The 17,334-nt window shown below is 40.2% G+C and overlaps 1 protein-coding gene across 8 annotated transcripts in view; it reads right to left on the bottom strand.

The window, feature by feature from the left end:
* The window catches only part of meis2a (Meis homeobox 2a), an 81,242-nt gene extending 78,692 nt beyond the window's left edge, over nt 1-2,550 (bottom strand). For 7 of the 8 annotated variants that reach the window (XM_036592672.1, XM_036592671.1, XM_036592670.1 and 4 more), the window contains exons 1-4: nt 2,170-2,550; nt 1,458-1,690; nt 500-641; nt 71-121 (exon numbers count right to left, since the gene is read on the bottom strand). In XM_036592672.1, the coding sequence (XP_036448565.1) occupies nt 71-121; nt 500-641; nt 1,458-1,690; nt 2,170-2,181 (438 nt within the window). In that variant the 5' untranslated portion in view covers nt 2,182-2,550. Of the gene's footprint in view, nt 1-70; nt 122-499; nt 642-1,457; nt 1,691-1,915; nt 2,147-2,169 lie in introns of those variants that run through there. The other variant, XM_036592667.1, reaches the window with a different exon arrangement.
* Between the last annotated feature and the right edge of the window lie 14,784 nt (nt 2,551-17,334).

Below are 17,334 nucleotides of genomic sequence, written 5' to 3' on the forward strand. Positions count from 1 at the left end.
GGTGACAGAGCACAGCACACTAACACACTGCTAAACCAGAGAACAATAAGAGTCCAAGAACCGAGCTTACCAGATTGTCCAGCTCTGGATTTGAGGAAAATAAAGGTTTTTCTGCGCGGACCTAAAAGAGTGCGCCCACAAAAAAGGTAGTTAATTTCTGGACCATGAAAACCTGACAGCAGTTTGAGGAAACTGAGGGTCGTTACTTATACTACATCCATAAAGATAATAGCATAATACTTTATATAATAATTTTAAAACACTGTTTCACTCGGAAAAAATATCGATGTAGGCTAGAGCATGCACATGCAGTGAAGGTAATATAATTTACATACACTTTAACAGCAGATCATAATTAATCTTTAGCGCTATAAAATGTTCCCCAGCCTTTAGGCTTCCTTTATTATTTTAGAACACTTTAAAACTCAACAGCAGCCGATAAACGCTGCATGGATTGATCATGAAAGAAAAGCGAGAAGTCCGAGGAAGCAGGAGTGACCTGTTTGGCAAACACTGCGATGTCCTCGTTGAAGGAGTCGGAGGAGCAGACGTCGCCGCCCGCCACCCCGGGCTCGCGGGGAGTGCACGTGGCCAGCTCGCACTTCTCAAAGACCAGCGCGAGCAGAGGGAACAGAGGGTGACTGAAAGAGGGGAAAGGCTCTTAAAGCAAAACTCAAAACGCAAAACCTTCAGCATAGCTGTCCTTTGTGATAAAGTGAAGTTTCTGAGCCTTTTAAACAAGCACGCGCACGTAAAATGTGTGCAGCAGTCCGAGCTCGGCTGGTTGTTTACACTGGAGCTTTAACCAGTCGAGCTGGAGTGAAACTCTAGTTTGGCCTTTTCGGAGCGACTGTTGCTGCTGAACACGCTGGTGAGGCTCTGGGATTGCGAGTAGACTGGGATAAATGACAAAAACGGGTTCTTATCTGTTCTAGTTCAGCAGTTTTTAGCAAACACGGTCATTTGCATGTTAGCTTTGCCGCGTGAGCTTTAGCCGCTCCGAGCTTTACAACTTTGGTTCTAGTCTGTTGTGATTTTCTATCCACAGAAAGCTCTGGCGTACAGAGAGACAAGACGTCAAATTACAACGGTGGCATTCGTAAATATTTTAATTATAATTGTTATTATTGTTGCTGTCATTGTGTTTTTAATTTTCACTGCTTGGGATCTGGTTTAAAGTTTGCACTAAAAAAGTTCACAGCCTAAACGGACGGACAGCAAATTTAATTGACAATCAATATTCTCCTAAACTGAATACTGTAGTGTTGCAATTCCTAAAAATAAACTAAAAAGTCAGTTGAACTCATCAGCTTTACTGATTTGTTCTTTGCATAAAATTGCTGTTATAATATATTTCCTAAACTGCCCTGTACTGCACTCGAGCCGACTGAGAGAAAAAGGCAACAGCTAAAGAACAGCGTGGGTGTGATAACGAGAACAGTAATATTCGCACTCACCCGTAAATTTGATCTTTATCCCTCTTTAAGACGTCGTTGACCGCTGAGCCCATGCTAGTGGGCATTACATTGGGATGGGGCGCGTGGGCGCCGTAGTGCTGGCTCGCGTGCAGCGGCGGCCCGTGGTTCAGATGGTGCACTTGGGGCAGCGGCCGTGGGGCATGAGGGTCCCCGTACATGGACGCCGGAACTCCCACCCCGTCCATCCCGCCGTAATGGGCCAGTTCATCGTACTGGAATAAAACACAAGAAAGTCAGACGGACAGTAAACGAGCACGCGATGGTTACGGAAAACGTTTCACAGAAACAAGCTATTCTGTAAAAAATACAAAAAAATGTGTTTGGAAAGAGTGCTTTAAAGGACGAGAAGAAATCCCATTCTCAATGCGCGGTGGTTGGGAGAAGACCAACTTTCCCCACTCGAGCATAAAGTTCTAGTACAAATTATTTGTAATTACCAAAAACATTGCAAAGTTCAGTGTTTTCTCTTTTTCCCCACTTTTTGTTGCTATGTCAGTTAAGCCGTGCTGCTGCTGAGCCCGCCGGGAGAAGCACAGACTGTCACACCGTCTCAGAAGCAGAGATGCGGCGAGCGAAAAAAAAAACGTGAAATAAACGGCGTTAGACAGCAGCGGTTTGGGAAGAAGCCGCCAGCGCCGAGGCCCTCCTATAGTGCATTTGTATAGGTAAGTGTTGGAGATTGCAGACCTACCCTCTGCGCCATCAGGCTGCGCTCCAATAAACTCCTGGACGTGTCGTATATTTAATATCCCAGTCCGGCAAGAAAGTGATTTAGTGGTAAGATTCCCCTTCGTGAATTCTCCTATTCTCCAATACAGTTCACGCCGAGCACGGGCATCGGGAAGACTTTTGCAAAAAAAAAATCTTGTTTTTTTTCCTCCTCGCCCCCCCAAAAAAAGAAAAAAAAAAGTGAAGCACCAAAAAACTGAAGGTTACAATCGACCCATCAACAACGTGCATGTAACTAAACTGTCGTGTCTCATGGCTTTTTGCCACTCCAGCTGTCAATCAAAGCCAGAGGTTGTCAAGGTAATGAATGAATGATGGTGGCTGATGATGTTCAAGAGACGATGAATCTAGTCCGTTTTCATCCGCGCACAAAACTCCGCGTCTTCTTTACGCCTCCGGTCCGCTTTCTTGTTTTATGATCACTGTAAGGACAGAAGGAAAAACCCAGAAAAGAAAAAGAGGAGAAGAAATTAAAAGAGTGGCGATTCGGATCTCTTCGGGGTTTTTTTTCACCCACCCCCCCCGCGGTATATTTCGTCTATCTCGCGGTCTGAGATGAGTGAGTGTCAGCGAGTGTTGGCAGGTTGGCTGCTAGCTTTGCTTATAGTACGGAGTCACTTCGCCGCGCTGATCGGCGGGAGAATGGAATGACGGAACCCGGAAGTGGCGCTGTGCTTGGCCACGCCCACCACTGGGTTCTGGTGGGGAGTTTGTTTTTCACACTCGTATTCCGGCAAACCCCGCCCACAGTGAGGAGGGATTGTGCACCGGTGCCCTAAGTGCGCTGGGGCCCGTGTGGGTGGTACTCTCTCGCTAAGCCACGCCCTCCCGCGCTGGGATTGGCTGACGGTAGCCCGCCCTCTTGCGCTTGGATTGGCTAATAGTTCATACTCGTAAGCAGTCCGCCAAAGGAAGAGTATGAACTACTAGCCAATGCTAGCGCTGGGGGGCGGGGTTTAGCAGAATACGGGTAGGAAAAAAAAAAGAAACAAATGGGCGAGAGAAGAGAGGGAGGACGACTTTACGGGGGAGAGCTCCCCTTCATACTGCACACAGAAGAGGCTGGAGCTATCTGGAAAAGAAAAGAAAAAGAAATTACTCTCAAACGTTTCAGTCTGCATTGCGTTTTATGGGGCGTCCACACTTTTTTGGGCTACAAAATATCTGTATGAAATGACTGAGGGTCATGTCGGTCCTATATCTGTGCTGGCCTGGGTCACATATTTTGAAGAAATTAAGCTATCTTAGAGTATTATATATCTCAATATGCTGATCATGCATTGCGTTACAAACCTTAAGTTATGTAATGTTTTTCTTCCGATTTATACGACAACATATACACAACAGATACAGCAAACCTTCACACCTTCAGACAAAAGTTGAGTCTATCTTTTCTTTTCTTGCCTTCAAGTGTGGTTTGACCAAACTGAGAGTTTGTGGAAACCCCTAATTTCCAGTTCTTCCTCAGATGTAGTTGTTGTGCTTATTAGGACCTACTGAACACCCCTTTCTGGAGTAAAATGAACTTTCCCACACAAGAAAAAAACACTGTTTTTAGAGAAACTGTTTAAACGTGTCTTTCGTCCAATCACGTCTCTAGCTAAGAAATCCGCGCCTCACCTCGGAGTAGTCAATTATCAAAGCGGCCCACGATCATCAATCATGGGGAAAGCTTGAAGTTTAGAGGAGGAGCAATGCCCGGGCCATCGATTCCAGCGCTGCTGGCCCTTTCCCCCCGTCATACCAGGCTCTTTTGGAGCTCAAAACCCAAAGAGGTCATCCATCCCCTTTAATATTTAGCCACCATCAGTGCCAACACAAACTGCTGCGCATGTGACATCATCGCCGTATCGATAGCTTTTCACATCACTCGGCTGCGTTTCGAGCTCCGTGACCTTTTTTTTTAATGAATTAGCAGCGCACCGGCTAAGGAGATTTTCTCATGTAGGAGTGGGATGAGCTCGGTCGCGCGGTCAGTAAACACCGGCCTAAAGCCGCGTTAAGTTCGCGTAGGTGCTTTTGCGTTTTTGCACTGGAGTTACCAACGAAGTGAGATTTCACAGGTTGTGGCATGAAGGGGAGGGAAGCGCGAGGAGAAGAGTGCGGCGGTGCGGACATCACACCGGGCAGCAAGAGCGCGAGACAGGAGAGTCCGTCTCTCCGTCTCTCTCCCTCTCCCTCTCTCTCTCTCTCTCTCTCTCTCTCTCTCCCTCTCCCTCTCTCCCTCTCTCTCTCCACCGCTCCACCAGCACTGGCGACGGGACAGTTTCGCGTTAAAACCGGCGACTCCAAATTTCTTCTTATGAATTAACCCGCACACACACACTCAGTCACACACACACGGTCGCGCGCACACACTCAGATAAGCGCGTGACGTTTCCAGGAGGACTCTGGTAAGTGCATGAATATCCTCTGTCTTTAGTAATGCTGCAGTAAAAGCAGGGAGATGAGAGTGTGAGAGTATTGAAGGCAGGTGAACTCAGGAAGGCACAGCTTTTGAAATTTCTCGAGATGGTCACTTTAATGAAGTACAAATTGTAACAGTTACTTTAGAAAATCTTTGTAGAATGCATCTATACTCTGAATAAACAGAGTTTAAAATAATCTCACTGGACAATAACTTGGAACTGAAATGCTTCCTTAATATTTCTGAGGGAATATTAGAGAGAAGCTGTGCTGTGCAGATAAAATCGCAGCTATTATATAATGTGGATCAGGTCATTTGTTTGCACTCAGGTCTGATCAAGATGTAAATATTCTACAATCGTGAAAAATTACAAGACATACAAACATAAGGAGAAGATATGATTCAGTAGGGTATCATTAAGACGGGTTTCCCATTTAGGCTTCCCTAAATAATAGGCTTTCCTTCCCTTAATTGCCAGCGTTGCCAAATACTCTTCTACTCGCAGCTTTAAAGTTTTGAAACAAGTCCTAACTTTTTTAGCTGATCTAAACGACTCGTTGAGTTTGTTTTTTGGGGCCAGTTTACAGTGAAGAGTAAAGTAAACAGGCACAGTATGAAGGGAAGCCATCCAGCGACGACTAAGATGACATTAAGGGGCGGTAAAATTTCATCTGGTGGTGTCAGATTGAGGTCAGTTTAGGGTTAAAGCTCTCGGTGTCGGTGTGGGACATGCCCAGCTGCGTTTGGATTCATTAGGGGGCAGAGGATCCATTTCAAGTAAAACAGGGAGACAATCCCGAGCCTACGGAGACTCTCATATCCTGCATTATACCTCCTATTGTGGCAAACAAACTATAGCCTAGAATAATGCTCACAGCTCTGGCTCAAGAGCTCAGATGTTCAATAGCTGAAGCTGACCAGTAAGTCTAATTCACTTCAATAACATCAGATTTGAAACTGCTCAGTGTAGAATTAGGCTATCAAATTTACACTGCGTTAAAAAAAACGGAATAGTAAGAGAAACGGGACTTAAACTGATGGAATACAGATTATTTTAGATGTTGAAATTACATTAGCCTCCTGAACACTTGCCTGTTTTTTTTTTTTTTTTTTTAATCAGCCTGGGCAGTGTGAAGATGTATTTGTTTGGGGAATTATTTTACTTAGACCTTTGATTTTTAGACCGTGTAATTATTAAAGGTTAGAGAACGATGGTCAGTTTCTGTAACAGATATTTCAGCTCTCACTTTGCGTCTCTAGCAGTTTGTATCAGCTTGTTCAGGACTATTATATCTTTTTTTTTGTTTAGGCTTGCATTGTGCAGTAATCTAAATTAGCTCATTAAGCTGAACTCTCTGTGACCTGCAGAGAAATGACTCTGAGCTCCTGCTACTCAAACACTGGACAAAGTTTCTCGGCTAACTGTAAATTCTGCAGTCTGCATGGCGAGTAGAGTATGGATCAGTAAAGTAAGTTTGTGTGTGTGTGCGTGTGTGTGTCTGTGTGTGTGGTAGGCTGGGGGTACTGAGTGTATCCTCGCCATTCCAGGGAAATGTTAAAGATCTTTGTGAGTCTTTTTGCGGGTCTGCTGGGTAAAATATGCGGCCCTTTAGCGCCATCTGGCGGAAAGCAGCCCGGATTTCAAATTACAGACGCTTCAAATAACAGTTTAATCACACGGGATGCAGAGACAGCCCACTCACACAAACAAGTTAAAATAATAATAATAATAATAATAATAATAATGATAATAGTAGTAATAAATATATAACATAAAACAGGGTTTTAAATGATTGAATGCGCTTCTCAATACTGCAACAATAATAAAATACAGGCCAGATTTATGGTCATGAATAAAAATCCTAAAGTTCTTATGAGCGGAGAAAAAACAACTCGTGCGCGGTTCGTTTGTAATTTCGCGCATTTAATAAAATCTGTAGCATCAGCGCTCGAGATCTGACACTCCATCCACTGCGCTTTAACTGCCCTAAAAAATATTAACATCTCACATTTCTGCTGTTCACTTTAAGCTTCCTGCTGCCCTCGGCACGCTCACTTTGATCTGAGCGTTTTCTATAAAACTAGAATTTTATTTTAAGAACTAAAACGCTAAATTGTGTGCAGACTTTTTTAGAATTAATATAGTGCGCTCGCAATTACCATCAGATGTTTTAATATTGGTACAGCTTATTATTATTATTATTATTATTATTATTATTATTATACTTTTATTTATTCACATTATTATTGCAATAATACGGTTTTTTTTTTTTCAAATTTACGCCATTTGTTTTTTTTAAAATGTGATTTATATATTCTCCAAACCCAGCCCAATTACTGCGCTGATTAATTCATGGATTTAAATTACTTCACCTCCAACGAATTTCTAGAAAAGCGTTTTATTTTTTAAATATATGTATTTATATATGTATTTGTTAAGAGAAAAGTTTCTCCAAATGAGGGACAGAATGGCGCAGACCTGGCTCCTCACTCCGCGGGCGGGTTTTATCTTGTAGATCTGGGCGAAGCTGATGATTCTGCAGTGGAAGTGTGTCGGTTGTGTTTGCTATCGGAAGTCTTTGCAGCGCGCTTATCTTCCCAGTGAGAGCGGCTGCTGAGCTGTGGAAACAGCGGACTGTAAAATAAAGGCGTATTTGTGCGGATTAAGCGCGATCAGGTCTGTTTGGGAGCGGTATACCCAGAAGCAGGACGACTGGGCTCTCTCTCCTCCTCAGTGCCTCAGGGTGGCTTCAGCAGCTACATTAGTCTGTTTTAATTCCACTCATCTCGCTCCGTTTCTCCTTCAGACATCAGCCTGAAGAACAGAGAGAGCGGAGGTGCAGCAGTGAAGTGGCCCGGGCGCGCTGTCCCGCGGTCTCCGAGCCATTACAACACGGCCACGGTAATCCCCGTTAACTCTAATCACCTCTAATGTGGAGAGGATTCAGCTATGATGGACCATCAGGAAGCCGGGGGCTCTTTATTATTCCAGTTTGAGCGGCTGCTTATTAGTGGATTTTTTTCTAAATTAGCCAAAGGAAAAACGGTAAATAGGTTCATTACAGAACAAAATAAAGTCGTTGTTGGTAATTTTTTAGCGTCATCTGGGATCCATGACAAGCTTGTCCCACATTACTTTTTAACATTTGAACACCTGATAACAACAATGACCTGATGGCCATTATTATCTGAATCAACCCTGCTTAAATGATTTGGTTTAAAGCGCGAAGTCGCCTGGGCATCGCAAAAACGTGTTACAGGACAGTATGAATTCAATGAATTTACAATTAATGTGGCGTACTCTGAGTTATTATTGTGCGAGATATGATATATACATATATATATATATATATACATATATATATATATATATATATATATATATATATATATATATATATCGCACAATAATATATATTGAACACAATGTGTTTAGTTTTTTCTGTTTCATTTTATTTTTTATAGAACAGGAATTTATAAAGTATTACTGCACCGAGTATAAAGCGATTGTGGTTCCTAACGCTGAGGACGGCAGGATATTTTGTAGCTCAGGCCCATTTATTTCCACTGTGAAACCGAATCATGTGCTCACACTGTTTTCAACTGTGTTGCTCAAACTTCTGATTAAAACGTTTAAAAAGAAATGTGTGAACATAATTAATGTGCAATAAATTTTTTATTCAAAAGTATTTTTGTGTGGACTTTTCATAAACGATTAATCAAACAATGAGAACCAGATTACAAGTAGAGACTGAAATTTATTACAAGCTCTTTCACTGAGATTTTCATTACACTTTGCCGTTGTTAACCACCAGTAATAAGAAAGAAAGACAGAAAGAAAGCAAGCAAGAAAGAAAGAAAGAAAGATAAAATTTTTGGCATGTACGTTTTCAAATAATAACCTCACTTGGAGGCACACTGCACTACATGGCTAAACGTCCGAATTGTACCAACACACCTTGCTAAAGCAGGCGGTCATTCTTTATTATGAAGGAAAGGTGCTAATTGGCTTTGCATAGCAGCACTGAACCCTGTTACTGGAGAAAACCCACAGAAAAGATTTGTTGTGATAGTTTTCCATTTACAGAGATATACAACATCTGATTTCTATATAACTGCCCGATATAATATGCAATACCTGTCCAAAGCCACAGAGAATGTAAATTCCATTTGAAGGTGACTGCAGTTCTAACAGACTGACACCTCCTATCACTTTGCCTGACCTCCTCATTTATTAAATAAATAGCCCTCAGTGTGTGATTACAAGCAAACTTCACATCTGAGGAGCACATGATTGTCTTTCATACAGCCCAAATTAAAGGCTCGAATCCCACATGCTTGTTTGAAATGTATTTAAACAAATGCTGTTGCCATGTTTGTTCGTGTTTTGTTTTCCATGTTTCTTCCTGTCTAAGTATTTCCCCCTTGGTTCTGGAAGAGTTCACACGATCAAGCAAGGCACCCAGGTAATTACCGTGCATTGTCAAATAAAGGGACTGCTGATTCAAATGAGGAGTGAAATATCAAAGAAAAGTGTTCCCTTTGCAGCCAGCCACTTATCCACACAGGAGACAGCAATGAGACGACTGCCACAGGGACACTCGCAGAGACACTCTGACAACAGACAGCTTCGGATTCCTTAGTAAATATTAGACCCCACAATATTTTGCACACAAGCAGAATACGTGTGAAGCTTTGCACTGTACACCTCCCCGGCCATGCACACTTCTGAAACGGGAGTGCCTCATTTCCGACATATCTACGAAAACCTCAGACTCTCACTGTGCTTAGATAAGCTCATAATTTAGTCTCATTTCAGCTTATATACAGCAGCGAGTGCCTGGTGAGATACTGCAGTTACTGTTAACAGCACAATGAACGAAGATCATCTAAAAGGGGTTTTATGTGAAACAGTTTAAAACGTCATAAGCATGTTCTCTGCTGGGGTTAAAAATGGCATAACATCATTAAGAAATGTCTTTACATGATACTGGTTTGTATGCTGCATAACACGCAATGTTTGGGAAACGAGACAAATTGTACAATTTGTGGATAAGCACTTGGTATGAACTGATATGAATTCACCTCTTGAATGTTTTTCTTTTCATTATTAGTATTCTCTCTGCTATCATCTCAAAATATGACATTCTTAAGAAAGATTTCAAAATCTTCTGAGAGTTGAGATAGGCCTCTCTGGAGAGAAAAAGCCCTCACTGGAGACAGACTACCAGTGCTTTGTCCACAGGTACAACTTGGAACATATACATTTGGATGCAGTCATCGTAGCTGTAATTTCTGTGGTTTGATCTCATTGATGTGGGTGACACAATAAAAGAAAATACTTGCAATGCTTTAGTTGGTGTGTGAAATGGTTGGAGGCGAAATCCAGACTGCAAGAATGTGTGAGAGTTTAACATTATAAACACACTTCCCTCCCTCTAGCTTACAGATAGCTCCGAGGGATACTTTACATGTAAATATTCACTCAGCAAAAGGCCAGATCATTAATTATTGAGAGCCATAAAAAAGAGTAATACTTCAATGTTTAACATGTGCGTCTTATAACTCATTAGATGAGGCTGAGGATGAACTGGAAAGGGAGAAAGTATTCCTCTCAAACAGTCTGAGAATGGCCAGAAGAAAACAAAATGGAGGAGGCTTTATGTAATTCTGGTTTTCAAGTCACAAATTAAGCTTTAGCCTAGTCTTCAAATGGCTTTCCCCATTAGCATCTGCATCCTGAAAGCCAGGACTGGTTTCCTAGACAGGGATGGACTAAATAGTACTTTCTATGTAGAATCTCCATTCAGAATGTGGTGTAGTCCAGAACTAGGCTGTTTGGAAACTTGGCCCATGACGTTTAGTTTTCTTATCTTTTCACATATTTACACAATACAGAGTTAAAGAAACAGATTATATTACATTCTTCCCCGTGCATAATGAACATATATACCTATATAAATGGAAGGACTTGGAAATCGGGATGCCACCATTAGAGTGAGTTACATGATATACCAGAGCTTTCCGATTAAAGAAAAGAATTCCAGTGTTGATGAATTATTTATATATGCTAAACTTGGACAGCCTATGTATAGAAATAATGTATGTCATACCTTTTACAGAGGTACAAAAGGCACTGTCCTAATTTTCAGAAAGGAAGGCAATATATGAATAAAACATCCCTTCATACAGAGCGGCCTATGTGAAATACGGCCATAACACTTGATAAAGTTTCATGCTGGTGGAAAGTTTGTTGGTGAACTTTCCTGGTAAATGGAGTCAGGCTGCATTCTGGCACCCATCGTCTTTGTTACACTTTGGCCTGTGGCTGAGCTCTTGACAGATTGTCACAAGGTGATAGAACTCAAGTGGAGACACTAGAAGGGTGGCACTTAGAGCACAAGCAGTTTGACTTCCGGGTACACCATGGAGCCTGAGACCGGATCAACCCTTCAAGGATTTCTGTCCCACCAGCATGATTGGAATGTCCTGGAAAAGAGTGATCTACCTTTCTAGTATCAATTTTTACAAAAACAAATATCTGCTTTTTATCAAACAGGTAAGGATGGGAATGCAAAGATATTGACAGCCTTGGTACAGCTAGGCTCACATTATTTGAATGCAAATTAAAGAACTGCAGTAATACACGTTTAGTTACAAAGATGCCAAATTAAGCAGAATCTATGTGTATAATCCCTTTGCTATTAATAATGTATTGGTCTTGTGGTGACAATACATATACTTCTACAAAAATATAAATCTTCTGATAAAGCTACCCTATGAAAAAAGAACTGCATAAATATAATGAACAAAAGCCTCCAAATGGGATGTGGAACTAAACCAAAACATGCAAATTAAATGCTTTAAATGACTCTAAATATGAATGAATAATGATACTGATTTCTCTTGTGGATCTTCAATATGTATGAGTTACATCAAAGAGGTCTATCTTGTCATGTAGCCTATCCAGACAAGCCTTGCTTATTATTAACCATATGCAAATTGTTGCATTCTGAGAACATTGGATGACAAATATGGATAATGCATTTGACTGTGCAGTTTGTGATATCATCCTGGGACCTCTCCCTAAAATGCCATTCAGATTTCATAGCCTACCACACAACTTTAAAAAATACTATGCCGATGAGACTTCCTCAGCAATATTAAGCCAGTCGAAACAGATATGCTTTCCAAATGTAAAGTCTCCTTGCCGCAGGTTTATAAACACAATATAGGGCAACTGGCCTAATTATTTAAATTTAAGCTACTGATAATCTGTTACAAAGTGACAGAGGGAAAATAAGGCTTACAACTCGAGTCCCCTACAGACCCCTAAGGGTCATTAGCTGCTTTGCATGGCAAAAAAAACCCTGCACCAGATAAAGTTTGGTGCACAGGCCTCCAAAAATTAAATAAATATTATTAATATGATTCCTCACTTAAAGTTAAAGAGAGCAGTGTTTTAAACTGGCTTCACTGGATCCTCAAACCTTTATTAACTGCCCCTCTCATTCACAAGACTTAGTGATATCTGTGAGCATAAGGTATTATAAACCACTGACCTCTGAGGCAGCTGTGCCCAGTGTAAACAACATCTTATATTCTCATTTTATTCTAGGAAGGTCATTTATGGCAAATAAAAAAATAAAATATATTACTGAAAACATTACTGAAAAAAAAATATCCAGCACAAAACAATAGATAGATAGATAGATAGATAGATAGATAGATAGATAGATAGATACATAGATATTTTAGATTACAAAAATCTATTTTGTTTGAATATGAACACCATATTAAATCAAAGTAATCTATATCATAGCTAGCTATTGTTAGATAATTACTATATCACTACTATGTTATTACTACAATATTACTATTAACTAGATTTCTATATGATATCACAGATAAAATTGCCCTGGAGTAGCAGTCAAATTGTTATCATCATCAAGTATAAGATTTTTTTTTTATTTGTCTATATCTATGTTTATTGTCAACAAAAAAGGAAAGGCTGGACAGGTATCACATTCTCCTAGGCCTACCGCTGTTCATTGTCAACAAAACCAACTCATTATTCTTCCAAAGCACACTTTGTTCAACAAAACACACCTCTTCAAATTTGAACATTAAGCTTTACATAGTGTACCTAGAATCTACTACTACCAGCTAAATTGCCACTAAACCAGCCTATCTTTAAAATGCAGCTAAGCAAAACAGAGATGATTTGTTAGGCCAACTTATAGCTAAGTAAAAAAAAATGTAATTTGCCACACTGCTTCTAAAATTACCCTTTTATCCTTTAGTGCTTTAAAAATGTAAGAATCTTTGACGTGTTTAGTAAACTATTACCTCTGTGTAGAGCACACATTATGTTAGCGGGTCCTGAATAAGAACTCATTACCAATCTACAAACATAATATATCATGAAAGGAGTGCAGGCTCCTGTGTGAATAATGACTATTTTGAGATTTGTTCTAAAAAGACAAGAGATTACATTACTTAAACTAGATCAGCAGATATTTATCCAATCTGCTAACATAAAACAGGTAAAGTCTACACAAACATCCCAAAATGAGAAACTAAGCCCTTACCACAAAGACTGACCATACGTTTAAGGTACTAATACACTGTAGTCTTTTAGATTTTGTAAATTTATCTGCAGTGAGTAACAAGCTATGCTAATGCATCCATTGTCAGATGAATGCAGGTAGGCTAGTTCCACCCTGTCCAAATACATCGTCCAATAAATTCATGTATCTCCAGAATGGTACAAAATTAAACAAGCATTTCAGTGCGCTGTCATATTTCATTCTGCCCTGATTGTAAATGGCATTTCTCAGAATAATAGTAGGCCTCCTCCATATGATACTCTAGTTGCCTGTCCTGCTGGAGAGTATGATATGGGCAAAAACAGTCGTCAACTTTTGCTCCCCCGTTATCTCTTTGTTCCCTGATGCAGTCAGAATTGAAATTTAATGCATTCTCTCCCAACTATGTCTGTTCGTGAAATCTTGTATTCTCCTTTAATATTCAATGGTTGTTAATTATTAAAGGTATGTATTTGAATTATAAATATACTAGTTATACAGAAGTAGGCAAAGCAGGCATATAGCCTGAGGCTAAATTCTTCCATTACCCATTATTTTGCAGCCTCCCGCCTCCATTTCCCTGCCTCCTATCTTTATGTCATCTCCAAAAACAGCCAGGCATTCCTTTGTACTTACCTACCCCTCCCCACTATGACCACAAAAAATCACCCCCTCGATATGTATGGGTACTGCTTCCTTGAAGAAGGATGTCATACCTGTCTTAAATATAATGAATCACTATCTTCAAGGCGTCCCAGAATCCCAGACACTCCCCTCAGAAAGCTGCCTGGTGCTCTCCCATTCAGCCATCCTACATGTCACCAATCATCTGGCATGGCATGCTGTACAGTAAATCATTAACTGTGTCAGAAATGACTGTGCTAAGAGAGGAGGCCCACAGATTGTGCAGCACATACATGTGCAAGGGGAAGGAAATGATAAACAAAGAACTTATGCAGCCTCTGCTTGGCCTTTCTCACTCCATCGCTTCCTGATCGCCCCCTTCTCTCTCTCTCTCTCTATCTGTCTCTCTCTCCTAGGAATTTATGAATAAAATACTAGAGTTGCAGGATAAGGAGAGGACAGTACAGTAACTGTCAAACACTAAGATAAAAAGTTAGATGAAATATTAAATTCAGGTCTCTTTTCCTGTCTTGTTGCAGATTTATAGAGAAGAAAACTTTGCGCTCTTGCAAGCTGGCATTCCTTTCGGGCTAGAATGAAATACTAGCTTTAGAAGAAATTTTTCTTTTTTTCCTTCTCTTGCAGTCATCCTCATGGCCTCACTATCAGTGTTATTGTCTATAGATGAAATGTGTGTATTGAATGACCACACAGTATTAAATATGAATTTATATGTTTAGTAATTGACAAACTTGCTTGCACTGAGGAGAATACAAGATCAAAATGATATCAACATGAAGATATTATTGTACAAATATGTTTTTTTTTCCATGAACACCATTTTCAATACAGTGGTGGGGTTTAAAAGGTCCCTTGAACATTGCTAATCTCTTACTGACCCGCACTTACAAGCACTGCGCTCTGCAGAAAGCTGCTTATCGGCTTAATTCACAGTAAAACCCAAGGATATTCCCCCCTATCTGCGAGATATTCCCCCACCTACCTCCATCAAGGAGCTCACTAATTTTCTTTCAATTTCCGCTGCTCTTCTCCTTTGAAGAAGCTAAAGAATGATTGATAACGGATGGAGGAAAAGCAGAGTGGTCCTGTTTTTAACCTTGCTCAAGCCATTAATCCAGTTTATGCCCATGAAGGTAATAAAGGAGACAATGAATTAGTCATTAAAGCACAGGTCAGTTTATTAGAAAGCCTGATTGAACTGTGAAACGACTTCTCGTGGGTGAGCAGGTTAGGGAAATTTGCCCAGCAAAGGAAGCGAGAAAAAAAAAAGACATGGAATCAGTTCCTCAAACCCTCCACAGAGACATCAGCCAGGCTTTGAACAAATACTGCCCCTCCACAGGGATCCACAAAGACCAAAATTATCTATTAACCTTACTTACTTACTTCTGCACTGTGGTCATGCCACTGCATTGTCATTTCAGAGACAGGGCCAGTCTTCTGACTGAAGGTGGAAAACGTTTTAGCATTGTGGCCTTCTCTGGCCTGCACCTCTTCTCACTAAGGGCTCAGTTGGTGGCCGAATGAATGGCTTCAAAGGCAACAGTGTTATAACAAGTCCCCCAGAGTCCACCCAAGACATGCCTGTCCTCTACGAGAATCGACTAAGTCAACTGACCTCCTACTCAAGTTATGGTTTCGAGGTAAAGGAAAGTCACCTTTATAAAGACTTATGCTAGGCAGTCTGTTATATCCTTTCAAATGAGGCAAAATGCCTTTATTAAAATGTATACACTGTGTTCGGGCATGAAATTCTTTCCAGCAAGGGACACTTTGTATTAAAGGAGAATTCCGCTGATATAAACAAAGTCATGTAGAGTGTTTTGGTGTGAAAAGGTTCATTGTAGAGAAATTACCAACTCTGATTTCTTTGCAGTGATGGTGATAGAAACGAGGGGTCATGATGCCTACAATACAGCCGTTTTATTTACAATCCAGAGTGACAAGTGGACCTATATATGTCTTCTAAATTTTTTAATGTAATACTGATGATGATAAAACAGTGTTAAATTTGAAAAAATACATTTTATTCAGCCTCACAACTCCCTATACGTATCTCTCCTCCCTGAATGCATTTGAAAAAATCTGGTTTAGGCCAAAATCTTCTCCCAAAACTATTGTAAAACAATGTCTCAGGCATCAGACAGCGTATTCATAACCATTTCATGCTGAAGTAAAAATAAATGCAATTTATTTTATTTATTTATATTATTTATTTATGTAAATTAAGATAATATAAAATAGAATTTGGTTTCATATGATTTGCTGGGAGTGTCATCTAGTCTTTGACATGTACTTTACCTTGAAATTGCAAATATGTGTGTTAAATGGTATATTATAATGTAACCTCTTCTATAATTATGATATGTTGTAAGCATGTATAAAAACTATAAATTCTGTTTTGAAATGTGTAAAACATGTGAAAAACTAACATAATGTGAGATGCTATATTTATTCTGGGACTTATTTGTGAAGCATCCAAATCCATTCCTTAGCTTACTGAGACTGTGTAATGCTTTGTTTAGAATCAACTGTGGCTGCCCTCATTATGAACTTAAAGCAGGATCACTGAGCCTATAAAATAAATTATATATGTGTGACATGGTTAATTCATAGGTGCTGAAAAAAACTCTCAGAGTTTAGTTTAGGGTATAACAGGATGGAGTCCTAAGGCCTGGGTATTTGAACTACGTTGAACTTGTATTTTTACTCTGTTAATTTGCAGTTGCCTCTCTGCATGCACACTCCCTCTAATGAGTGAAATTGCTTATGAAAGGATTCTGTAATGGATGGGGGGAAGATTAATGCACTCTGACAAAATGTCTTTCCTCGAGGTGCTTTAGTGGGTTACAGCAGAGGTGTGACGTAACCGCCTCAAAGATTTCTTTCTCTCTCTCTCTCTCTTTCTCTCTCTCTCTCTATCTCTCTCTCTCTCTCTCTCTCTCTCTCTCTCTGTCTCTCAGGGAGTTTGGCCTCATAGGGGAAGGTGACAAATTTAATCATTTGGATTATTTTATACTGCAGAAGTTTCTTGAAGTGAACAAGGCCTACAGGTGCAAGCATGTAGAGAGGCTAGTGTTGATGTGTCAATCAGAACAAAATGTCCTGTTCACACACTGAAACTATAGGATACAGGATGGAACTACTTCCTTTTGCTCTCTGTTCCAGCTACATCATGATATCTGTTTCATCACCAGCGTCTAGTTGAAGTCCTGCTGATGGTGAGTGATGGGTACTTAAAGGCCATCTACTAGCATCTGCTAACACACATATAAATATTCATATATGCATCATTACCATCTAACTTGGGTCCAGTCATATACACAAGATGTACATCCATTGTTCTTTATGGCATCTGATGCATAATACATTTCCATTTTCTATACATGTAAGAGCGTAATAATAAGAGTGAACTGCTCATCCACATTCTTGCATTCATGCTAAGGAGTTACAGGACATTGCTATCAGTGTGAATACAGCAGTTACT

The sequence above is a fragment of the Colossoma macropomum genome, unplaced genomic scaffold, assembly GCF_904425465.1.
Source record: "Colossoma macropomum unplaced genomic scaffold, Colossoma_macropomum, whole genome shotgun sequence".
In the NCBI taxonomy this organism is placed as follows: domain Eukaryota; kingdom Metazoa; phylum Chordata; class Actinopteri; order Characiformes; family Serrasalmidae; genus Colossoma; species Colossoma macropomum.